General features: G+C 43.0%; 1 protein-coding gene across 2 annotated transcripts in view; it reads right to left on the bottom strand.

Annotated features, from left to right (window-relative positions):
• Positions 1-27,405, bottom strand: part of LOC310984968 (disks large homolog 4-like) — a 114,311-nt gene that overhangs the window by 42,553 nt on the left and 44,353 nt on the right. For both annotated transcript variants that reach the window (XM_083970348.1, XM_083970349.1), the window contains exons 5-7: positions 5,797-5,850; positions 2,364-2,414; positions 448-572 (exon numbers count right to left, since the gene is read on the bottom strand). In XM_083970348.1, coding sequence (XP_083826474.1) covers positions 448-572; positions 2,364-2,414; positions 5,797-5,850 — 230 coding nt within the window. The remainder of the gene's footprint in view (positions 1-447; positions 573-2,363; positions 2,415-5,796; positions 5,851-27,405) is intronic.

Genomic DNA, 27,405 nt, shown 5'->3' with positions numbered 1-27,405 from the left:
CTTCTACCTGACTGTTCATACAGTAAGACAGTAGTATGAATGTGTGTCTTTGAGTCATCTCCATAGTGAAGCACTGAAATGGCACATTCAGTGGTTTCATACAGCTGATCGAATCTGTTGGCTTTGCTAAACGGCTGACGTTCAGTCAATCGATTCATTCATGATCGCCTAACAACAGTGGAGTGTAACCACCTGTAGATCTGTGATACCTGCTGCACCAACATTGTTACTGTATTTCAAGTGCGCAGCTTTAAATACTGTACAAAGTGATGAAAACTGCAGAGACAAAATTTCAGAATTTACAACTTGATTTCAGTCAAGGTTAGAAGAATAACGATTTGGTTGAAGTAAACTTGGATAAGGTTGGAGACCGGACATGATGTAGCTTCAGGGAAAAATATAAATCAGCACAACGGCCTCGTACATCACGGGGATGTGCGTCAATACCTGAGTCGTCCATTCTGAGCCGCGGCCCCTCCAGGTATAATCTTGGTGATGAAGATGGAGGGGTCTTCTCCAATGTGGGGGTTATCAGTCCCTCCAGCGATGCTGAACCCGAGGCCCGAGTTACCCTACACACACACACACAGACACACACAGTGTTATTTCATGGGGAAATAAACTGTTTGACTATCTGTATTGGTTTCAAAGGTTCCTCCTACAGCCACAATCACACACATTATCACAGCAGATGTGTGTTACCTCTTCAAATCACCAATAAAAATCTTCTATAATAGTTTTTATCTCCAGATATTTGTTATTATCAAATGACACATGGGTAATCTCTGTGAATTGGCCGTGTTACCTGATGGCGGCCATTGCTCTGTGCATGTTTCTCTCACTCTCTCATGCTGTGTCATCGGGTATAATGTCTGTGCCTGTGCATGCGTGTATGTCCATAGTGTCTTTTAAAGCAGATCCAGTCAAGCAGACAGAACCAGGTCACAGGAGAATAGAGTGAGAGAGGGAGAGAGACGGAGAGAGAGCCTCCGGGTGAGAGAAAGGGGAATATAATGAGAGAGGGGAGGGGGAGGGGGGAGGGGGGAGGATCAGGGAAGGATGGATGAGGAGTAGTGAGGATGGAGAAACAGGGTCAGCAGAGTCAGAGCAATGGTGTGACTGTGTGAAGGAAAAGTACAACGATGAGAGGGAGGAGGAGAAGAAGAAAAGAGCTGAAGAAGGAGCAGATGGAGATTCTATGACTGGAAACTCTCTGGTTTTAAATGTTTGTTTTATACTGTATTTGTTTGCAAGTCCTGAAAACCAAATCCATCCATTTCTCCTCCAGTGATGAAGCAAATATGTCATCGAAAAATAATCAATGACTTAATTCATGTTTATTTGTTTCCTTCAAACTCTTCTGTCGTTTCACTTTCAGTGTTTCAGTCTCAGTGTTTGAGACCAACTTCACCTAAAAGACGTTGCACAGCCTAAAGTAGCTGTAAAATACTCTAAACAAAAAGGAAACTAAGATGACTGATTCATACATAATGTTGACTTATTAAATATAAAAAAACACATCCCATCATATATATCGTAAATGTTCTGCATGCATTTAAACAGCTGTAGCGATTGTATAGTGTTCATTATATATTTGGATGCATTATCATGTAAGCAGTCTTTCAAAGTAAAGGGCAAACACGTAGCTAATTTTAAGGATTTTCTCTGATGGATAGTTTTATTAACTGCAACAACAACAACAAAAAAGTTGTATTTGAGTCAAGTCATAACTTAAAAACATCTGCGGAGTAACACCTAACCGCAGCTGCTATTAAAAGCAGTGCAGTAGAAAGTACAATATTTCTAACTGTAACATTCAAATGCTCAGTAAAGCATAAAAAAAACGAAGAATTTATTTGGATATTTTTTTACACTAGGCTCCACAGTGCTAGTAGTACAGTATACAACCTTGCATTATTCCTACAATTTAAAAAAGATTTTTAAAAAAGCAATCCTAACAACTGATTTATTTTGGAGCAAGAAGTTAGAAATATCAGCAGCTTTAAAGTTGACCTTTTTAACAGTCTTGTTTCTTAGCTCTTTAAGCTCACAAATTTGCATGTGTTTGTCTGCTCACAGGTTCCTGTTTCTGTTAGTTTAAAAGAGACAGGCATGTGAACTCATGTGTGCTCCCAGCAGCAGCAGCAGCAGCAGCAGCAGCAGCAGCAGCAGCAGCAGCAGCAGCAGCAGCAGCACTGATGATGTTTTTAGCGTGATTATGGAGGAGGGTTCATGGAGGACAGAGGTCAGTCTGAGCAGATGGAGGTTCTGTCACCGAGGGACTGATGTGACTGAGTACATTCACAGAGTGTGTGATGAACACGCATGTCGGTGGTGTGTTGTCACTGTATGTGAGCTCTCACCCGCTCCAGCGTGATTTCCTCATATTCATAGTCTGCTTCTGTTCCATTCACCTGTAAAACAGAGAGAGAGAGAGAGAATAGAGTCAATAAAAAATAAACTCTGGAGACAGTTTTCCTGTAATTGACAGTAAAACACTCTTTTCATTTTGTAGGAAAAGTGTTTCGCATTAATTTCTACGTAGAGCTGCAACGTTTATTTGATCAACTGAACAAAAGAAGATGACTGTAATCACCAACTACTGCTTTCATGGTTTTTGTCCATTTTCAAGCAAAACATTGTCTAATATTTGATGGTTTCAGCTTCTCAACTGTTAAAACTTCATCTATGATACATTGAATATCTTTATGTGTCAGACTGTGACAGGCAAAAGAGAAAATAATTGGCATATTTATTGATAATGAAAGGCCAACTTTAGTTTTGCGTTGTGACACATTAGCTGTATTAGTCCTCCCATTATCCTCATCAACCTTTCTTTATTCCTGAGGAATAGACTGAGAGGCGATCCTCAGTTTTATTTAATGCCAAAATCACAATAAAAAAACAGAAAGTAAAACAAAATCAGATCCTTGTCAAAGCAGATATATTTAGGAACATAAAAAAAACATATTTCTGATGATAAGACTTGATGACATGTATACAAAATTAAGAGAAACATGCATAACCTATTTTTTCTTCAAATAAAAGGTTTAATAATGAAAAAAAACATATAATGCATATTATATATCTGGCCCCGCCGCCCCAGTGTCCAGATAAATTAAAAGCAGTCTTTCCATGAGTTTATTGGATGAAAACCACCGCTGAGATTGAGTAGTGATGAAAAATAAATAGTTAATTGCTGCATCAAACTTTCCTGCTCATCTCAGGTGGATGAGGCTCCTCGCTGTCTCTGCAGCAGCGACCCAGTCAGTGTGATGTTTCTCTCATACAGTGAGTGAGCTGATTATCTGATCGTTAATTCACTCATCAGGTAAAACATTACACAACAAGTATCAGAATGACACAAAAGTCAATTCAGGCGTCTGATAATTTATGAATGACGCATGAATCCGGCAGATTAAACGGGTAATGCGTGCTTAATGATGATGTACTACCTCTGATGTCACATTTAAGATCATCCCTGATGAGTTGTCGTTGCCCGTGAGCCAATCACACGGCTCGGCCAGCGCCGTCCGTCTGCACTACGAGATATATTAACGTGTACGTTTTTCTGACTGAATGAAAAATAGCACACAGAATTAAATCTGATCTGAGCAGACTATTATGTATTTTGTTTTCCGCTTGGTTTATACTGGGAGATGAGTGTGTTGGTCCTGCTCTAGCTGCTGCAGGCGCACACACACACACACACACACACACACACACACACACACACACACACACACACACACACACACACACACACACACACACACACAAAAACACAGTGGTCGAGTGGCATCCCAATGGCCCATGTAATCCCCTTGGCTGTAATCTGTGTCTCTGTGCAGTCAGATTAGTTTAGATTTTGAATTCCTGTCGTTTCAAACAGAGGGCACAGTCCTCCATCAGACACCATGTACTGTCTACTGATACCGACCACACACACACACTTTTACAAACATACTTAAAGTGATAGTTGTTATAGACCATCTATAGTTCATTATAAACACCAAACACATAAGTAAAAATTGAGGACAATGGTATATTAGGGGCATTTCTAAAATACTGAGTTCAAATTTCTGTGAAATTTCTATTAATACTTAATAAGTGAATGAAAATATTGGCTCTGCTGTAACTGTATGTGTATTATAGAGTAAAGATGATCAAAGTTAAAGCCTGTGCATCCTATAAGCACCGTAATCAGAAATGACATCATGCATGTTTAAAGGGATAGTTCAACATTTTGGCAAATTGGCCCATTGCCATAATCCTTATAGTGTTAGGAGTAGGTTTGTTACCTTTATTTGTCGGTGCAAGCTATTTTTAGAACGGCCGAGCTGAGCCACGACCTGCTCAGAGCTACACTACAGAGGCTCATGGGATTTTCATGAAAACAACTCCGTCTCGTAACAATCTGTTATTACCTCATAGCGTGTTGAATGTTCAGGTCATGAGAGCGTTTTGGAGTTGTTGGATTGTGCATTTGATGAGTTTGATGAGGGAAACCAAGAAATCCCATAGCGTAGCGTAGCTCTGAACAGGTCGCGGCTCAACTCGGCTGTTCTAAGAATAGCTTGAACAGACAAATAAAGGTAACGAACCTACTGCCTAAAACTATAGGGATTATTGCCAATTTGCCAAAATATTGAACTATCCCTTTAACTTTTCCCCATGTTAAAAGTTGATTGACCTTTGCCCCCTAATGTTGATTAATGAATCATCAACAATGAGAGTAAAGTTTGTTTCACACAGATTATCAATCGCACTGATCTGGATGAGAGTAACTGTCACGATCAGAGTGAAAAGTGAATTATGTGTGAGAAGGAATCGTCTTCTGCGTGTTTTATCGCAGGCAGTTCACCGAGGAGTTACTCCATTATAATTACATAATAAACTTATCTAACAAAAACAGACGCTGAGTCTCTGTAGCAGCTGGCAAACCAGTAAAATGACATCTGGATTCATCTCATGTAGGACTGAGATTTTTGACCAAAACCAGGATGTTACCGTCATTATTCTCAACATTTAGTGGGCAGAAATATTCAAATATTGCACTTTTTTCCCAAAAGAAGCTCTAAGACTAGTGTTGCAGGTGAAATACTGTAACCCTTCATATAACATTTTATTGTTGTGTCTGTGGTGCTTATAGAGGAAATCTATTGATGTAAATATTCAAAAAGTACCACAATGATTGTAGATAGTTGCTACAATCTAATATAGGAGCTGAGAATTACAAATATACTGTGAGAGACGCTCATATTCAAACTTTCTCCTCATATTACTGTATATGATTAAATCACAAGAACAGAAACATCATACTGTAGATATGTGATGGAAATATGGTACAAATGTTAAGCATTTTGTATTTTTGATTTTCTGTCAGTTGTCCATTGATTCCTCATCTTGGCTCTAACTAACCAGTGAAAATTCACTTCATACACCAGAGGCACTCACAGAGAAGCATCAGGTCACCCTTAAATCACTATTTAAGGTGGTCTGTTCAAATCACTTCTCAAACTGCAGGTAAAAACAAACTGTGTTCAACTTCACCCGAGCTTCAACCCTACAGCCTGCTGCAGCCACTGACAGCTGACCACACACAACCACTGTCAACAAGTCGTTCAGTGTCTATGTTGAATCTGTGCGATTTAACTCCACTCACGTCGACAACAAGCTGACTCGTACCAAAGTGTTTGCCAATGAGATTTGACAGAACGAGCAGGGAGCAGATGCAAAGTGCACAGTTGGTTAGAGGTTTTTTTTTAAATCTGCTTTGCTTGAGCCAGTACTCACATATGGGGGGGTGTCGACGCTGTCTGTGTTGACCACCACTGGAGGGGGGTTGGCCTGCAGAGAAGAGAGAACAGAATCGTTATCGGCCCGTTATTTAATTTGGAGGGATACTATCACTGCAAAAACAGAGACGATGACTTACTCGTCTCATGTTTTGGTAGAGCATGTTGAGAACCTCTGCTACAGATTACCACCATGGAGCGACTGCATACACCGCATGACATACTGCACAGCCCTGATACCGGACAGTACTAATGTACTACACTGCAAACCAACACTGAACTGTATTATAAAGCTCTACAGGACTCAGTGCTGCCTCCTGAGCTTGTGTGTTTCAGATTGTAAAGGATACTCTGAATGGCATTGCTGACACTATATCTTGTTCCAGTAGCATTAGTCAAACTTTTTATGAATCCAAAATGCAATGCGATACATCAACTACTGTCTCCTGGCCCTGTTTCCTCCCCAGTCCTGGACAGGTCACAGCCAGAGGAGCTAGAGGTGAGAGCAGCAGCAGCAGCAGATGACTGACATGATCTTACAAACGAAATGACAAACCTCACTCTAGCCAATAGAAAAGCCACATGGTGTCTTTCCCTCCCTGCATCTCTGAGGGAAGCATCAGCCTCACCCTTCTTATCATGCCACCTCTCTACCTCCTGTCTGCTCTAACTTCCTCTGCAGAAAACATCTAGCCTTCTCCAGTCCCAACGTCTGCAGCAAAATGGACGAGCCGGTCCAGTGTCAGATAATCTGAAGCTCCAGCTTTGGTTCTGCAGCGATAAAAAAAAAAAAAAAAAAAAGTTCACAAACCAACCAACAACACAAGCATCAAACGAGGTCGCACTGTAAAGCGACCAAATGGACAGTCCACACAGACCTCGCAGCGGCAACTCGCAACAGAGCAGCAGCAGCATCTATCCCTCCACACTAATCTCGACCTCTCTCACCCCCCTTTTCCTCTCCTTTATCTTCTCTCTCTCTCTCCACCACATGTCCAACTGTCTGTCAGTCAAACTGACTGGATGCTTGATCCCACATGGGAACAGAGAGAGGAGGAGGAGGAGGAGGAGGAAGACGAGGGTTCGGGGGGGATCAGAGGGATTATAGGTACGGTGGGAGGAGTCAAATCTGCCGGCTCAACAACAGACAGCGACGAGGAGCAGAGGGTGAAGACAGATGCAACAACCAACCCCCTTCTGAAAAAAATAAAAAATAAAAAAAACGCAGATGCAAGAAAAAGAACAACAATCGTCAGAGTGAGAGAACAGACGTGGAGGAAGGCTGAGAGAAAGAGTGAATGAGAGAGATGAAAGGGATACGGTGCTGTAAGGACGTGCTGACAGTTGCAGCTGTTTGGATTTGTGTGTGTGTGTGTGTGTGTGTGTGTGTGTGTGTGTATGAATACAGTGCTTTATTGAAGAGATCACAAGGTTTTGATCTGAACTCTGCCAGTATTAAGAGATGAGCTGTGTCTCCTCACATTGACAAAGGTAACCGGTCAACTCTCCTTTCTGCTAATAGATATACTATAATCAATACAAATTCACTTTGGAAGTTAATAACAGTTGATGCATTACAGTACCTGTTCATCTACAGTATAACCTCTGGAACCATTTCCTTTCATCTTTGGTTTTGTGTTACCAATAAAGTGACACTGACTGAGCATCTGATGCCGGGGCTTCATCTCCTCATCGCCTCAACCAACTGTATCTCTGTGTGTGTCTGTGTGTGTGTGTGTGTGTGTGTGTGTGTGTGTGTGTGTGTGTGTCATTCACAGAGCGACAAATCCAGTTGGTCGGTCAGCTGGTGATTCCATCGACACGCCATGTCAGACGGCATGCTTATGTAACATCAATATGTGTGTGTGTGTGTGTGTGTGTTACATGAAAAGGCCAAAAGAACAAATGTGCAATACATACAAGCAGGCACTCACACACTAATACACAAAGCACACACACACACACACACAATATCCATATCCAGACAGTGTTTTGTTGCTCTGTGCAAGTGACTGTTAGTCGTTACATAATCGCTGTTACACCAGCTGTGTTATGGTGGCATTATGGCCTGGTTCAGTCCGGCACGGCCCGGCTTAGAAAAGAGATCCAAACAGACAAAACAGATAGACGAGTGCTTCTCATGCTACAGTGTTTGTGTATAATGTGTGTGTGTGTGTGTTGTCTTTGGGAAATGATCCTCAGCTACTACACCACCATCATCATCATAATGATTATAGGCTCCAATTATCAATTAGCAGATGAATCTGGATTGGATAAACAGGAGTCAGGAATCCCATAACATGTAATGATGCAGAGCAGCAGTTAGTTAAATAATCAATCAGTGCAATGGGCCGAACACGTGTGAAGCTCAAAGGAAGGAGCGGAAACGTCACAACAAACCACACGGGACACACCGGATGATCTGTAAAACACCTGGAAGCGTTTCTCTTTCTAACATCTGTGGCGTCACTTTCGCCGACGAGTGACGCATGCACACACGACGACGTTCATACACACAAATGCTCCCCAGCTAATATCGCCACTACTCCACGTCTTCGTCTTCCTAATGTGTAATAAAAAAAATCTCCCTCTGACTAATGAGCTAATCAGATGAAGTGTGACTCTAATCAAATCAGAACGGCCGCGCTCGTCGTCGTCGTCACGCTTATCGCTACTTGCAATCTCCTGATCTCTGCGTCCAACGGCAGATGATGTACCCAGCAGAACACAAACCAGATAAGCAATCACTACACTACCGTTATATATAACGACGCACACTTCCTGTTACACACGGACACGGACCACGCTCTTTTGATTGCATCATTAGTGAGGTGAAATTGACCATAACCAATAATACACTCACTGCTATTATCATCATTCCGTGATGGGCTTTGTTTTGTTTTTTTTGTTATGAGTTATTTTCGTAAACCTCCTCATTTAGACACAATCTGCTTGGTCTGTTAGTTTTCTGTATTTCCCAGAATTACTTTCAGCATCCCCTCAGAGAGGGAGAGAGAGAGAGAGACAGTCACATCCTGTACTCACTACGGATACGTTGACAGCTCGGGGGCCCAGGTTTAGTGGAGAAAGCACTGAAGCACTTCAGGCTGTCAGTGCTTCACTTAAAAGGGCAGTTTGACAAGGATAATGGCAACATTACAGTTAGTGACCTTCCACTTCTAAAATGCCTGCACACCGTGGTCAGATTACAGCAGCTAGTAGAGCAACCAGCAGGGTGATTACTGCGCGCTACATTTGTTCCCTCCTCTCTTTGTCCCATCCTTCTCTTCAGTGTCTAATATCTCTCGCCACGTATTGATTCCAGAAGTAATTTGAACTTTAATGGAATAACCAATCAATTTCCACTATGTAACCTGATGGTGTTATTCATACTTTTTTTTATTTTTTATTTTAACTTCTATTTACATATTATGAACGTCAAACTCAAACAAAGTTATTTAAAGAATATGAAGCCCTGTTTAGTCTATAGTTTTCTGCTAAATTAGATTCAATTTTTACTTCATATGTTCACACAATTAACAGGGTTTATTACAGGGGTATCAAACTCATTTTAGTTCAGGGGACACATGCAGCGATTTCAAGTGGGCCAGACCGGTAAAATAACAGCATAATAAACAACCTATGAATAAACTTCCCTTTGTTTTAGTGCAAAAATGTACATTATTAAGATGTTTACATTAAATGAACTATCTTTTTATGAAATATGTTTCTACTGTCTGAGAAAATTATGTGCAATTTCATCAATATTATGCCTCTTCTGTCTTCTATATAATTTTCACACCTAAATCCATCCCTTAGGCCGGATTGGACCCTGTGGTGGGCTGGTTCTGGCCCACGGGCCGCACATTTGACACCCCTGGTTTATAACCTTAGAATAGCAAAGCTGTGGGACGTGTGCATAGAGAGAGATTATGTGAGTGTCAGCAATAGTAGTGAAACAAAAACAATGACAGTAGTAAAAGTAAAGTTGTAAAAGTATATGAGAAAAATGCACTGGCTTTTACAGTGAACATATTTTATTAGGGGTGGGAGAAAAAATCGATTCACATAGATATCGCGATATCTTTTTTGACGATTTTTAAATCGATTTTTTTTTTTCAAAAATCGATTTTTTTTTTTTTTTTTTTTTTAAATATTGTGCAATGTGTATTTGTTAGCCTCTTTTACATACAGAGAGTACAGGCTTTGAAAAGGGTTTAAGTTCACTTTATAATGGAGTATGTTAATTTATAGGCTCCTACAGTATTTGTGTGCAGATAAATGTTAAAAATGCAGACTAAAAATCGAGAGAATCAGCAATATCGTAGAATCGCAATTTCAATCGAATCGCCATCCAAAAAATCGTAGAAGAATCGAATCGGGAGAAAAGCATATCGTCCCAGCCCTATATTTTATGCAGGTTCACTGTGCAGGAGAGGAGGAAGCTTTGGACCAATTGTGTGATTTATCACCACAGGTTGTTTAGTAACAGCATGAACTTTGCTGTATCACAGGTGGAGGAGACACAATTCATCAAACGCACACATACTGTCCTCTCGTAGGATCAGTGGCCTGAAGCGCAGCAATACCACTACTACTACTACTACTACTACTACTTCCCTGTTAAAAGGGTTTTCCATGGAGTTTTTCCTCAGTCGATGTGAGGGTCTAAGGGCAGAGGATGTTGTTGTGATGACATGTGAAGCCCTTTGAGACAAACTGTTTGTAAAAACGGGCTATACAAATAAAATTGCCTTGCCTTACTACTACTGTGCACAACACAGGTTTACTGCCCTCTCATCAGACCTACCTGCACATGGGCCTGTATTTGTGGAAAGTGGTGCATGAGTGGCACGTGAGGGGGGGGCTCCACCGAGTGTGCGGTCCAGATGTACGTGTCATTGGGCCACGGCCGGCTCCCCGCCTTGCACTTGGCTTTGCTCTTGGTGGGACTCTTCTTCACGCTGTCCCTCAGGTTGGGGAACTTCCCCCTGGAGCCCCGGGTGGCCAGGCTGGTGGGCAGCGTGCTCCACCCGTAGCCGCCCAGCGCCGAGCACAGGGGCAGCTGCGGCGAGTGGAAAGGGTGGATGGACAGCGACTGGGAGGCGTGAGGAAGAGGAGGCGGGTAGTGGTGGTGGTGGTGGTGCTGATACTGCTGGAAGAACGAGTGGTGAGTGGGCGAATGGAGCTGATGCTGCTGCTGCTGATGCTGGTGGTGGTAGAGTTGGTGCGTGGATTGCGAAGACAGCAGGTGACTTGGCGAAGCCGGGGGGTTTTGATGATGATGCTGAAGCTGGTGGTGACTGGCAGACAGATGAAGCTGCTGCTGCTGCTGCTGCTGCTGCTGGTGGTGGTGGTGGTGGCTCGGCGAGTGCAGGAGGTGATTTGGCGACTGTGGAGCCAGCTGGTACATCGTTGGCGATGGCGACGGCGGAGCCAGCTGATGATGACTCGGTGATGGCGACGGCGACGGTGGTGCTATGTGGTAGTAGCTCGGAGATGGAGAAGGAAGCAGGTGTTTGGGCGAATGGCAGCTGTGGTTCGGCGAGTGGGGATGGTGCTTCGGCGAGTGCAGCGGCGACTGTTGGTGATGGTTGGGCGTCTGTATTTGGAGTAAATTCTGGTTGTGCTTGGAGTGAGAGCTGCTCTTCCCTGATTTGGTCTTCCCTTTGCCAGATTTGCCCTTAGAGGTGCCGCCGCCGGGCTTCTTGGGGCTACAACAGAAGTCATGGCTGTGGAAATAAGTGGTCATAACTGCAGAGGTGTATTAAAAAAACTACAAAAAACCAACAAGATATCCCTCCTTGTCCTCTTTCTTATCTCCTTATCCCACTGTCACCACTTCGCCAAAAGGGAGAATCTCCTCAGACTCACTTCTGTCTGAATAATGTAGGTCATGCCTCGACAGAACAAGCGATCCTCCTTTGTGTCCGGCGACAAAGTTGCTCGTCCTGCCTTCCCCGGTGTCTTCACTTTGTGTATCAGTGTGTCAGATCATTGGACGATCGCAGGATTAAAAAAAACAAAACAATCCCTTCTGTGTTTCCATGTCCTTTCCATCATGGTTTTGAGAACATCCACCATCCGGTCCTTCAAAAGCAGAGCGACTACCACTCAGCTCTGCTCTTCTCTGTTCTCCCAGCAGGAGCACGCTGACCTCCTCACCATCTCTTGTGGTTTACAGCATCAGTGGTGAAGATTAAAGGTTCAGGACCACCTGGGACACACTGGGCTTAAACTTCCCCTCAGCCCCGGCTTCTTGTCTCTGGAGAGGTCGCGAATCCGTTCACTCGCTCCACTGGAAGGTTTTTCTCCGTCTCATTCCACGGTCATCGCTCCACCGCGATGGTCAGTCACTCGGATTATCCACCTATGTCGCTGCGCCCTGTGGCTTTGACGCTCCGAAAAAAAGACCATGCACCTTGATTCATGTGTTCCCAAAGAAAAGTAAGAGAGGGACACGGCACCTGAGCTCAGAGTAGATTCCAGTGTTTGACTTTGTGTCCATTAAAAATTCAAGTTGAGGAGACGTCAGAGTCAGAGAGCAGCATTTGTCTTTCTTCTTTCCCTCTTCTTTAGTCTTCCCGTTGATTTAATATGAGGTCAAATCTCTATCCACAATTCTCTTGCTCAGCCTCTCCCATCTTTCTATGCTGCCTCCCTCTCTCAGTGTCTGCCCCCCCACTCTCTCTCTCTCTCTCCAACTCTCTCTCTCCCTCGCTCTTTCCCGGACCAACCAATTAGGGACATCCCTGGACTCCTGCACATGACAGCAGCCAGGCATGACTAATCGATAGGCAACCAGGGGACAGTGATACAGCGCTCAGAGCTCTGTTACTGTGTGTGTATGTGTGTACAATGAACGGAGTGCTGTGATTGGTGGAGGCGAGTCCCTTCCATCAACCTTTGTCTTGTTCTTTTAAAGCATCACAAGGCAGGCCGGGTCGGCTGAAATAAAGTCTATGAAATGCCTGCTGTGAGTCTGTGTGTGTGTCTCTATGCATTGGCCTACTTCCTTTTGAAGATGTATCAAGTGTGTGTGTGTGTGTGAATCTGTGTGCACCCTGATGTATTTCCCCATTATATTATCTCCATGTCTCCAATCTCTGACATGTACTGTACACACACACACACACACACACACCAGCTGAGGCTGAAGGTGCTGTCTAGATGTCATGAAGACCAGGGGAGAGTCCAGAACTATGAGCCTGTACAACCATGGTCCATGGCCGTATGAACCGACAGGAAAACGTGTTTTACACATTCACAATGAGGAAAGCTGAATTTGTATATTTTGTTTGTTGTTGATTGGAGTCTGAATTGATTCAGTATTGAACCTCAGTACGTTACCAATTGAATTATGTCTGGCTAAGTGTTGCCATATTTTATCAATAAGTGTTGGTTCTGTTTTTTTAATGTTTCCTCTGATAAGCTGAGCTATAATTTACATGTACACTTTAAAATTCAATGTTGAATTTCAGAGAATTCTAGTCAAACAAGTAGAATTAGCCCTGTACGTCTATCTATTTGATCTATTTTCCCTGATTATAATCAATTAATAAATGCTGAAACCAATCATTTTTGAAACATTTCCAAGAAACACCGCTATAAACTTGTAACTCTACAAAGAACTTATCACTTATTGTACTTATTGAATAAGCTATATTCTCCTGAGCAAAGTAAGGTTGACTATGTACATGTGTGTGACAATTATAACTGTGGCAATAGAAAGTCTCATGTGTATCAACACCACACCCTTAAACACCTGTCAATCAACTCCTCAGTTATTCAGTTTACATTTATAATTAAATAGAATTAAAGAAATGACACAATAACCAGGAAACAATATGTTTCATATCAGGTTAATTACAGCTTCTGGCTGCCCACAGCTGGTATTTAAGAAAGAACAGGAGCTTTGTGCATAAAGCTGAGACACACACACACACACACACACACACCTATCTGGTTATTGCTATGAGGTCCACATCTTTATAATGTCAGATAATATATGCCACAACTCGCCTCTAACCAACCTGATAAGAGGGAGTGAGCGAGGCAGATAGAGAGACAGAAGAGCCACATTAAAAAAAACAGCACCCAGTGTGGAGCGCACAAAGAAATGAAGAGAGGGTGAGGGCGGCTGAGAGAAAGCCTGTTATAGCCGCCCAGTGTGTTAGCGGGTACATGTGTATATGTGTGTGTGTGTGTGTGTGTGTGTTCCCTGTGTAAAGTGCTGCTAGCGCTGCAGGCTAACCGCTCAGTCAGGAGAGGATGAGCAAGGAGAATAGGCTGTTAGCATCACAGCGCTAAATGAAGCCAGCACTAATACAGTGCTAGAGGGTGGGGTAGACTGGGGGGGGGGGGGGGGGGGGGGGTGCTGCTGCTGCTGCTGCTGAGAAATGAAGAAAAAAAAAAACGTAGGGACGGGGCAGGAGGGAGGTGGAAGACAAGAGGCTGAAATGAGGCATCGAAAATGAATAAAGCTGCACAAGGAAGGTCCAGTTTGACTCCATTGTGATTGAAAACACACCAAACTGATTATCAGCCACCAAATCAATAACTACTAGATGTTCAATACTCCTGGAGTGATCACAGTTTATCTCACCACAGACGTGACAAACTTGAAACTATGTCCTCAAATGTTCACAAACTTCTGAGTCAGCGTGTCTCAGCCCACACCATCATAAATCAAGCTCTACTTAGTCGTCTACCCCCGCTCGCTTTTGACACGGCTCTGGAAAGCATTATCAAAAAAAAAAAAAAGGGAAAAAAAGCACATTAATAAACACATCAAATAGTTCAGTTTTCTTCTTCAAAACAAGCTGCTGCTCAACTGAATCCTCATTTAATGCTCTGTCACACTGACCCCACACAAGTTGAAATTAAACAGCCAAGAAAAATGATTCATTATTATTATTTGCCCATTTATTGAGCATTTAAGTCGTGTAATTGACTTATTAATCAATTAGTCAAGAGCAGTTAGCAGAAGTTAGCTGCTGAGAAAGCCATAATATATCAATTTAGCGGCCTTTTTAAGCCTCAAGTGCTGTCAAGCTTCTGATTATCCAAAAAAGTGTCCACAATTTTGAATACTTATATTCTGTGGATTGGAACAATATGTTTATTGTTATATTATTACCAGTGTCAAATCTCTAACTTCCTCAAACATCCACATCTGACTTCACAGAGCAGAATTAAAGAGGATCACATCTACAGAAGTGAAAACACACACTTGACAGTAACATCTGGGCTCTACTGGTGATTTGAAAAAAAAAATTGTGTAAAACATCCAACAAAAAAATCAATTGATCAGGATTTTGCAACTCCTCTGTCTGCAGGGAGACGAGGGTGTGGTGCTGCATGTCACCAGCAGGGGGCCTCAGACTCCACAGGCAGACTGAGCATCAAGTGGAGACTAAAACACACATACTGTATGTACACAGATGATGATGATGATGATGATGGTGATGACGATGATGCTACTCCACAGTGCTACTCCGTCATCATTACTGAGTTATTTGTTGCAGCTGTCTGATGTTATCACCGGTGATTGACAGCATGAATGAGGTCATACGACGACGCTGCAGCGCCGCGTGTCAAATCAATGTCTCGCTCACTTCCAGATAAAAAACGGTCGTGGTGGGAACACAAGCAGCACGCAGCAGCAGACGTCAAGAAGACATTAAAACAAGCAGTCTACGAAAAACAACACAAGTCAAACCATTGTGTTACCATTGTGGTACCTGACTGGTTGGTTTCATTTTGATTCATTTTAACACTGAGAACAAAGAAAGAAAAAAAAATTGCTAATGTTTTGCAAATGCATGATACTATTTTTAGGCCGACCGGCGTTAGAGGGAATGAGAGTATCACTGCACATGGTTTTGGGATATTATTGCACAGTGTAGTTCAGTAGTTCACTTCTTAAGGATAATAACCAGGCACCCCCCACCTGTTAAACAGCAGCTCAGTGTCACCACAGCTCTTAACATCTAAACAACAAACTGGTTACTGAATAAAAGTGATTATTTTCATAACTGATTAATGCGAAGTGAATAAATCCTTCTTTTTTTGCTGTATATTTGCCGGAGAGCAGTGAAAAGTGTCCATGGTAACACTTTATAATAAGTACACACTATTAAACATTAGTTAAGCATTAAACGCATGAATACTCATTAGTATGTCGTTTATAAATACAGTTGGTGCTTATGAATGATGAGTAAAACATTTTAACTGTGTTTATAAACTACATGCTAATGAGTATTCATGTGTTATAAATGATGAATTCAGTGTTTAATGCTTAACTAATGCTTAATAGTGTGTACTTATTATAAAGTGTTACCATGTCCATTATAAGTTCATAATGCTACTTGCATATTAAAAAAGCTTGTTCTATTCTGGCAACAGTCAAATTATATATCATGATATTCACTTCTCTGTCACAGATGACAAGAGAAAGTAGCCAGGCCTAAGAAACTGGGATCAGTGAATATTTGGAATTTCTATTTAAAAAAAATGTCTCAAACAACACACAAAACACAAGAAAGTGCCAGAGAAGCAGCTGCAGACACACTAAACATCATGCTAAGGTAAAGGATTCAGAGGAGATTTTACATCTCGACATAGCCGAGCTGTGGTCTCCATGGATCCGGAGCGATGAGACATGTGAGGTCACAGCCTCAGATCTTCATTATCATATATCACACCAGCAGCCACACACAACATGGCAGAATAAATCAGTATTCACTTTAGAGAGTCTGTCTGAGCTCGGTTTATGTTTTTATGGTGGAAAAAAAACTTCAATTTGGATCATTAAGTATCACTAATTCACATCTTTATGTTTGTGATGATAAAAAGACACGAGTGGAGACAGAGAAGCTTTGGTTTGACTTCAGGGGTGATAATGTGATGTGAGGGAAAAACAAAACAAAACCACAGAAAGCAACACTTGTGTGCCATCACTGTATCAAGCTGTTACAGTTAATGTGTTAACCAACAACTGTCTCATTAAACATCCAGCAGAGAGAAACACGGGTCGTGTGTCTGGTTGGTTTCCTGCTTTGTTTTTAGCACTGGGTTCATCTCCAACAAACTGATGGGGGAGGGAAAATGACACGACAGAGCTCAACTTTCTTCACCAGCCACGGGCTTACTCTGGATTCTTTGACTTTTCGTGCAGAGAAAGTGGTGGATATTCATCTTGTCTTGTTGGAAACAGCTTATGAGATGTTGCAAGAAGCCACCAACCCCAAAGAATGTGTGTTTCATTCCCTTTACCTCAAGATTAGTCATGGAAGAGCTGCAGAGTCACTAACATTCAAAACATGATTTACATTTGTCATCATGAGTCCATTTGTCATATTAAGCTTTCAGGGAATTCCTACCAGTGTTCAGGGGAGTCCTTCATTAAACCAATGCGAAGAAACTCTCTACACTGGGTCCACAATATAATAGAGGGATATTTTCTTGGTTTTTGTGGAAGAATGTGTAACTACATCCAGTCTGTCCAAATAAATAAGGACCAGGGGTTCTTGAGGACTCACTAGATCAACCTCTCATGCAAACTGCAAGCAGGATCTTGAGCTCAATAACGCAGAATAGAAAACCTGACTGTGATTTCTAGAAATAGCAAAAGTCTTTTCAACTTCTACATCAGAGCCGATGCAAAGCATTTGTTGAGTCAAGATCTTCTCAGTCGTAGTAGTACAAGCAGCTTCAGAATCATTTTCACTGTCTATTATATGATGGAATCCATGAAGAATCACAAATAAAGATGTTTCTGATCACTAATTTCAGCTTGTGCAGGTCTGAGGACCAACACACCACCAAAACGCTCTGGTGGACAAGTTGTGACCTTCACATTCACCACACTATGAGATAATAACAGAACGTTGGGTTGTTTTAGAGGTAAATGCAGAGACAGCTTGCTGAAAAACTGTCCCTGAAGGCAACGCGCATCAGCGGTTTTGCATGAATTTACCACGAAAACAACTCTGTCTCGTAACGTTCTGTTATTATCTCATAGCGTGGTGAATGTGCAGGTCACAACTTGTCCACCAGAGAGTTTTGGAGTTGTTGGATTGTGTATTTGAAAAGTTTGATGAGGGAAACCAAGAAATCCCATCAGCCTCTGTAGCGTAGCTCTGAGCAGCTCACGGCTCTGCTCCGCCGTTCTAAAAATAGCTTGCACCGACAAATAAAGGTAACGAACCTACTGCTATGACTGTAGGGATTATGGCAATGATGTTGAACTATCCCTTTAAGAGTGTGTGTGAGTACAGATGTGAAAAAAGTTTGTTGTTTACTGCACCAATATGGATGTGAGTGTTCAAAGAAAAGTTTTTGCTAAAGCTTGTGACAAAGTTGTGACATTTTGAGCTGATTTGACTCAAAGACAGCTGTGTAACACAGACTGAAAAGCAGCAGCACAACTCTTTGTTTGCTATAATCCTTCAGCCTCCCTCGTTATTCTAAAGATCATAAGCAGAACTACTGTATCAGAGCTGCAACTGGATCTGAGAGTTAGCAGCAGGGTCAGCAGAGGTGGAGCTGAGTCTTCTACGCTCTGTCGATCAGATCTCAGGTGAACCTCCTCCTCCTCCACCTCCTCCTCCTCCTACTAACCGCTGACCTCAGATCAGCAGTAAAGACAGCGGCTCGTTGGACATGGTGTTCAGACTACTCTCTCTTTCCCCGTCTCTATCTGTGTCGGCCTCCGCCTCCCGCTCCTCCTGCTGAAACTCGAGCTCGTCCTGCGTTGCTTGGGCCGACTCTTCAACTGTGATCCAAAGAATCAGAGGAAGTAATTCAGCTGTAACGCTATTCTCTGTTCAGGACGTGGCCTCAGTGTCGGTTGCCTCTTTCTTTCTTTCTTTCTTTTCTTTCTCTGTCCAGGTGTCTACAGTGTCTGCCAACCCTGAGATCTCTTCCTCCATGACTTAATTAGAGACTTGAGATGCCACCGGCGCCAGAGATCGAGGAGCTGCTGCAGCCTCGGCCCCACTACACCACAAACATGATTTAAAACTACACTGGCGAACTTCCAACACTGCAGTATAGTCGTTCTTCCTGTCTGTAACCTCGACCTCTTACTGTAATTCTTCTTGATTCATTGTTTTGTCTGAGTAGTGAAGATTAAAACCGACATTCAAGTTTTATTTTGTTTTATCCAAACAACATTAAGTTAATTAATATATGAGTAAGAAAAAGCAACAAATCTGCTCAGTTAAGAAGCTGGAAATGTTTTTTGTTATTTCATCTTAAAAAAATGACTGAAAGTTGATTGATTTTCAGACGACTGACTGATCGACCCATTGATTGATGATGGATTAACAGCAACCAAGGAAATTTGAGCCTCGAGACTGAGCAATAAACATAAATGACATGTTTTTCCATTTGTAACTTGAACCCTGTGTATTGAGTTCAGATGCACAAATGATGTACTGTATTATTTTGTCAAAATCTCCAGTTTTAAATACGTTTAAACCAAATATAGTTTTAAAATCTCACACAACCACAAACACTCGGCTGCTTACTCTTTGAACCACCGGCGGTGCTGAGGTCTCTTTGTGTCACAGGATGCTGTCACAGATTTTTCATTACATTAAATTTTAATTCTAATCAAGTAAAACATCGACTGGCCAAGAAGGAGGCGCAGCAATTACAGGTCAAGAGGGCTGGCATCACTTACATGTGACTGACTGCTGCTGCTGACTCGTACTGTATTCTCTGAATAACAATCATATTCCCAAATTAGCATCTACCAATAATAACCCTCTGTCACTTACAGTAACACATCTGCGTGTTACTGTGAGGAACTAATATTATCACTGCACCTGGTGACACTAACACTAACACACAACATTGTTTAAAGATGCAAAGATGTGAAAACACAGATTCACATCATCAACATCATCATTTCAATCCAGTTATGAAGTCTTTAACAGCGATAGGTCAAGCCTTCTGTCGTGTAAAACCATCCCATGCTAATTACAGGAGGATGGATGGAGCTGTCATTGTGTTGTGTTCCGCCTCATTAGTTAGCGGCCGTATTAAGTGATTGGTCGTGGTCAGCTAATCTGTGTTGATTATATCAGCATAGACACAGAGCAGGCTGGAGGTAGGAGACTGCTGGAGAAGGAGTGTGTGTCTATATGTGTGTGTGTGTGTGTGTGTGTGTGTGTGTGTGTGTGTGTGTGTGTGGGAGAGAGAGAGAGAGAGTGAGGGAGCCGATATGCAAGCTTCATCATCCCACACACAGAAGGTGACGCAACACCTCACATACTCTCAAGCACCACAACTCTAATGCACCGCTTAGTGCTACAACACTGTGTGTGTGTGTGCAAGTATGCTAATAACTTAAGTTTATACACACAATCATGTACTGGTTTCTTTATCTCTCTCTGTCTCTCACTCTTACACACACACTTACACACACACCAAACCACACATGTCATGTTCTGCATAGCAGCATCACCATGACAGCAACTGATGCCGCCGCCGATGCAGTCTTGGGCCAGCATCAGAGGAGGAGCTCGTTGGTTACCACGGACGACGGCGGTCCAAGTTGTAAACATTACTGTAGCATTGGCCCCTCCCACTGATGACATCATCACCTCCGTTACTATCGGCATCAGTTGAACAGATAAAGCCACCAGAGGACTTGTTGTTCTCAAATTTAGGAAATGAACATGAGGGAGTTTTTTTTTTTCTCTCTCTCTCTCTGTGTTACATCACGACACGATGGTGACAGGAAACAGCTGATCGGGATCAAACCGACCGACAGCAGTGCACATCAGTGGTGGTGGCGCCTCGGGGGGGTTCAAACAAGTCTGAACATGTTAATGTTTCCAAGTCGTTGCTTTTAACCTTCAAGTTGCTCCAATATTTATTCCCATATGACATCAGCACAGAGGACGGTGGAGTGGAGGGTTTCTTGTAGATTTATGTTTTCCATAGTTGAGGCTAACATGATGTTTGTTTTCATATACGTCCACAGCTAATTCTCCGTCCCTCTGTCCAACTCCTGCACTGCTCCGTTTCTATGTGGCGATGATGTAAAGTTTTCTGAGTGAGCAAAAGACTGTGGGAGGTGAAAATTCACAGTTATGGTGCGAAGGCACAAAAATATACAACTCTTACTTTGGTTTATGACAGACTGCCCACTCAGCAGCAACAGATGATCTATAGCAGTAATATGCTGCAGAGAGCGTGATTGAGTTTCCAGCGCGTACACAGGTAGAGATGGATCCTGTTCCCGCTTCAAGACAAAACACACCTCAATTTACTGCCCACCGCCGCCGACAAAACAACGCATCTAAACAAAGGGAGAGAAGACGAGAGGAGCCTACACACACACACATAAACACACATAAACACACATACACAGTGGCTTCCCATGAGGCGCGGTGGAAAGTGGAAAGTTTTTCTTTAGGCAGCAGAAGGATAACGAGCTGCTCTCTACAGGGGGGAGGTGTGTGTCAGGGAGAGTAGGTTGAACTCTACTGTGCACACGCACTTTGCAGTATGTTTGAGAGTGTTAATGACGCGTCTCCAACAAGTTTTACATTTTATAAATGACCAATACAACTAACACTTCTACCAACAAAACAGATTTGCTACTCACTAGTTTACACATTTTATGTAAAAATAAAAATACACATTACAATTCTAATCCAAACATTTTTTGCTGACTGTTAAGGAAAACACGTGAAGTCGTGATACCAGTCTAGTTACTGTTGATACTCAATCTGCTCAAACCTCTGATGCATCGCTCCTGTTTACCTCATAACCAACCCTGATAAGTGACTGATGAACTGATGTGCAGCCCAGGTCTGTCAGCTGACTCCATGTGTGCTCTTTACATTGATGGATACATCATTATCTAAGAGAGTAATGTGCATGATATACTTACATTGTCAGCTTTGAGCTAATAGGCCTATCATATTTCTCTGAGAGTCCTAATCAATCACTAATACTCTCTCTCCTTCGGTGTGTGTCTCTCTATCTATCCATCTATCTATCCTTCTATCGCTCCATCTCCCCTGCTCTGCTCCGTCCATCCCTCGCTGCCTCCATTTCCTGTGACCACTAAACACCTCTTTAAGGCTTTTAGAAGCTCTTTCTCAAGAGCCAGGATGACTTTCATACCTCTGCTTTACCTCACTCATCAATTATACAGAGACAGCACGCGAGCTCTATGAGGGTATATATATAACCCACAACAAAAACAACAGAAAAGACCAGTGTTATCACTTTACCTGTGATTATGGAGACTGATCAATTCAGATCAATATATAGGATAGTTAAAAAACACATAGGACAGATATGACAAACACCTTTCCAAGCTGCAGAGGGAACAGCAAAGAGATGCTAGAAAATCATTTTGAAGATAGATAATCAAACTAGGATTGGTCACCAACACCGGAGCCTCTGACACAGACAGACTGACTGGTGGATCTGATGGCATCAATAAGATTATCACACAACAAAAGAGGAGATTTAAAGGAATAGTTCACCAAAAAATGAAATTCAGTCATTATTAACTCACCCTCATGCTGATGAATACTCTGGAGTAGTTTTTTATTCCTCAAAGTGCATCTGGAGACCCGGGAGGGGGGTTCATAGTCCAATGAAAACTTTATATGAAAGTCAATAGCGCCTGGCGCAAAAAAGTCCATAAAACTACACAAAAACCATTTAATATTCCTCCATACTGCTCGTCCACTGCAATCCAAGTGTCCTGAAGGGATATAGTCCAGAGTTTACTTGAAACAATGTCATTTAGGATATTTTTACAGCCTAAACAGTCATGTATTGCGCTCTGACGTTCACACGCGTGAACAGGAGAGCGTGCCCCTGGCAAAAAAGTCCTAAATTATGTTGTTTCGAGAAAATTCTGGACTATATCCCTTCAGGACACTTGGATTGCAGTGGACGAGCAGTGTGGAGGAATATTAGAGGGTTTTTGTGTAGTTTTATGGACCTGTTTGTGTCGGGCACTATTGACTCTCATAAGGATCTTGTTGAACTACGTGGCCCCCTCCCGGGTCTTCAGATTCACTTTGAGGAATAAAAAACTACTCCGGGGTATTCATCAGCATGAGGGTGAGTCAATAATAACTGAATGACTCATTTTTTGGTGAACTATCCCTTTAACAATGAGATAAAGACGTACATCCGGACTCTAACATGTTCCAGACTTCGTCGTTCTGGTCTCCATGGCTCTTTACAGACGGACGGACTAATCTGATCAAGGCTGGGCCATGACCGTGAATTTACACACTATCACACCAAACAACAGAAAGAGGAACACACACACACACACACACACACACACAAACACACACACACACACACACAGAGTTTTAAATGTATAACCACATCAAACCAGTAAATCCAAGAATCACCACTCTCTCGCTCCCATCAACAGCTGTGTGTGTACGTGTTTAGCGTAATGGCCTATCAGTCATGCACTAAGTGCCTCAGACAGGAAAATGGCAACACCTTGGGAAAACACTGGCCGGTATGATTACTGCAAAGGGGTTGGGATGGGATGGGATAGGATGGGGTGGGGTGGAGGGTAGGGTGGGGTGGGGTTGGGGGGGTATGGGGGCTGAGTGTAAACTTTTTCCATTGGCCAAGCTGTAAATCTGCAGATCCTGTTAAAGTGCTGCGGGACTGGACGACGTGAGTGGTGCTCCATCCGTCCAGATCAATAATGCAGAGACATCACTGCGTTTGTCATCTGCAGCTCAAAAAGTCTGTCGTCGTTTGATTTGTTTTTTAGTTTTTTTGCAAAGTGAGGAAATGCAGGACCACGATTCCTCTTTTTTTGCATTTACACATAGTAGTAACCATGGTGACGTGTTGTCAAATCTGATGACCATTGCCCAAAGACCATCAGAATGTTAATCGATAAAATAAACTACAGTACATACATGATCTATTTATAACAGTGTAATTAGGATGTCATACACTTGTTTTCACTTGTTTAAGTTTTTTTTTTTTACTTTTTACAAACTGGATCCAAATTCTATTATTCGGCTCACACTGTAAGTCTTTCACCAAACGACTCTCACCTGTCTACCGATGGAAATTAACCTTTTAGCTAACTCTGGTACATTTACATTTGTTTTTACAATGTTTTATTAATGTACACTGTCCCTTTTCTCACAGTTTAGTCGACTAAAGGCTCAAGCACAAAGCTTTAACTATTGGATGAACACTTGTCCAGGAAGAATCCAGTATCAGCAGGTGGAGTTTGGGTGAGACTCACTAATCACCAATCACATCAGCCCATGGCAGCGTTGGACTAACAGGCCAGCTCCGCCTCAGAGTGCAGGGCAGAGTGTCTTTAATACTGATGAGCAAGACCCCAAAATATTCCTCCAAGGGCAGATCATATGCATCTTTAATGCACATTAAAAAAAAAAAAAAAAATGAATAAGGCAACACCTACACATCAAACAAACCTACATAAAAGGAATCAAAGTTATTTTGACAATTTTTCTGTGTGCACAGAGCTCAGCGCTCAGTTTTTAATTTAAGAATCTGAACAGATAGAAAAAGACTTTGATGCATTATTGAAATTTGCATAAGGTAATTACTGTGGCCACCACATCATTTTTTCCCTACAATATTATATAAGTGGTAAAGAAAGGAGTCCTGGTTGGAAGATGCTTAAGACAATTTAAACCTGTTTACTAGAGACATGTTAAGATCTATGTAATGGAAGCAGCACTCCTGTCCTCGTGTGTCCTTAGAGGGTTGATGAAGTGCTTAGGATTTTAATTAGGCAATTTATGAAAGCTTCTGGAAGCCTATGATAAAATTAGTTGGTTAACACCTTTGTTCATTATGAGTTTTGTTAGCAGCGAAATAGGGGAACACGCTTTGACAGACTGCGAACAAATTCCCCTTTAACTACAGTTTGATGTGTCGTTATTATAGATAGAGTCATTAACGCGCTTTTATTTCAGCATGTGGAAAGTTATTATATTATAATTGGGGATGTAAAGGATAGTTCAGGGGAATTAAAGCCGTCGTATAGAAACTAAACCTACAGCAAAGCAGCTTTGAGTTATAGTTGAGCATCGTATTTCACCCATCGACTGCAGCACCGCAGCGCAGGACGTATGTATCATTCATGAATCATGATGGAGCTGTAATTATATCTACTGCATAATCTTTTATTTACTTTATGATACTGTGAGCTCTGCATATCTTGTCTATTGGGGGTCCCTGTGTTTACATCAGTTCATCATTAGTCTTTCTTTCTTGATGTTTTCTTCACTTTTAATGCTGGAACAAACCAAACACTGACCGGTCACACATTGTATGGTGACGAGACGCCGTGTCATCGTTTGAGGGGGAGCACGACACGTCAGCTCTGGTGTCACCACAGGTAGGATCTGCGTAGGCTGTGTCGTAACTCATTTACACAAAAAGTACACACACAACTTCAGACGGCAGATCCACCTGTGTCTACTATTTATACACATTTCCTTATGTTCACTGTGGAAAAGACACAGTATCATCGCGATCTGTCCGTCACCGTCACACACCTTCCTCCCTCTCTATCCCTCTCTCTCTGTCTCCGTGGTAAGATTGTGATTTCAACGTTGTCTTGTCTTTGCAGCTTGTGCCACACAGGACTGCTGGGCTAAATGATGGCTTTACCATGGCAACACACTGGCACTCTGGGTCTCGTACACTGACTGTGCCGGAGCCGATTTCCATGACAACATTATCAAAAAAATCTCAAACACAAACAGAGAGCTGCTTCAACTTTAATTCAAAACCCGACTGCCTCCCTGTTTCTTTTCTGTTTTTGGCTGAGAAACTGAAACTAGAGAGTGTTTGTTAATGTAATGACCAGTCCAGTATGCACACACACACACACTCACACACACACAGAGACAGACACACACAAAAACCCAGGTTAAGTTACATTCTTCCCACCCTGCTCCCCTGCCAGCCCTCGAGCGCCTGTGACGTGTGTCTGTGTGTGTTACCTGGCTGGCGGTGATGCAGTCGGTGAAGGCGCTCCTCCTGGAGAAGAAGGTGAGGAGCTGCTGCCAGCGAGAGGAGGAGGTGGAGGGGGAGGAGGAGGCGGGGGAGGAGGTGGAGGGGGAGGAGGTGTGGGGAGGCGCCAGCTCCTCCGAGGAGCCCCGCTTGGGCCCCAGCTTCTGTTTGACTCCCAGGCCCGGCCCCTGACCCCCGGACGGCCCGCCCACCCGGCCGCTGCGCGGGTACAGGGTGTTGTTGCCGAAAATATAGTTCATGATGTTTCCCTTGCTGCGTCCCCTCAGACAGACGCTGTGGAGTTCATGTTCATGTAGTTCTCCACTGCTTCATCTCTCCATCCCAGTTTCTCCTCTCTCTCTTTCTCTCTTTCTGGTTCTGTCTCTCAAGCTCCTGTGATGTTTCCGTCAGATGAAGCGTCCAACTCTTCCCTCTTTGCTGTCACCAGTTGCGACTGAAGATTACGTTGCTATTTCTGATATTCTCATCTCCTCTTGTCACTTTTCTCTTAATAAAATCTCTTTCTTTTCTCTTTTTTCTGCTTCTTCTTCTTCTTCTTCTTCAGATCCCACAGGGACGTGAGAGCAGCTGGCAGATCAAGAGATGATGATGATGATGTTGAGGAGGAGGAGGAGCAGGAGGAGGAGATAGAAAGTGCAGGGCAGGTAGACAAAGTCCTCTTAGAGTTGGAGCATCAGTCCATCCATCAGGGTCTCTGTGCATCTGTCCGCCAGTCAATCCGTTTGTCCTTCTGTCTTTGTCCTCCGTCCATCTGTCCATCATCGCATCTTCTCTCTAGCCGGGAGAAATGTGCATCGTCCCCATCTCTGGAAGTCCGAAACAAGCTCCTCTCTTCCAACTCTCCTTCCTCCTTCCCTCCTCTTCAGAGAGTGAGAGGCAGCGTGGGCCAACGTAGGCAACGACAGGATATGAGGATTGATTATTTAAGGGAGTTCACTCTTTCTCTCTCTGTCTTCCTCCACCCCACCTCTTCCTCGCTCCCTCCCTCCTTCCCTCCTTCTCTCCGAGTCCTAGGAGATGACCAGTCAATCTCCCCCTCTGTCACTGTGTGTGCTCCCATTAAATATGGAAGGAAGGAGGGAGGAGGGAGGGACGGGTGGCTGGACAGATGAAAGGAGGGAGGTGGAAGGATGCAGGCGAGGGGGAGAGCATCTGAAGTAGGTGGATGGTTGGAAGAATCATTCTGCAACTCTTCTGTTTCTCCTCCCCTCCCTCCTACATCTCTGATGTAGCTCCAAGTCTCACTCTCTTCTCGTCTCTCTCTCTCTCTCTCTCAGTACATTATTCAGTCTCTCTCTCCCTCTCTTTTTTCTGCCTAACCTCCCCACCTTCTCTCTCTCTGTGTGTGTGTGTCTGTCTTTCAGCAAATTGTCTTTTCCAGTCTTTTATTGGAGCTGCAACCCGACGCCTCTCTCCCTCTCTGTCGCTGTCAGATATCATTACTGCTACAAGCCACGCCCCTTACATTCCAGCCAGCCAATGACATCAGAGTCCCCCCCCCTCCACACACACACACACACACACACACACGTACACACACACCCTCCCCCTCCCCCCTTAT

This window comes from Trachurus trachurus, assembly GCF_905171665.1.
Source record: "Trachurus trachurus genome assembly, chromosome: 4".
Lineage (NCBI taxonomy): Eukaryota > Metazoa > Chordata > Actinopteri > Carangiformes > Carangidae > Trachurus > Trachurus trachurus.
Note: the sequence above shows the minus strand (reverse complement) of the source record. Positions and strands in the feature narration are given on the sequence as shown.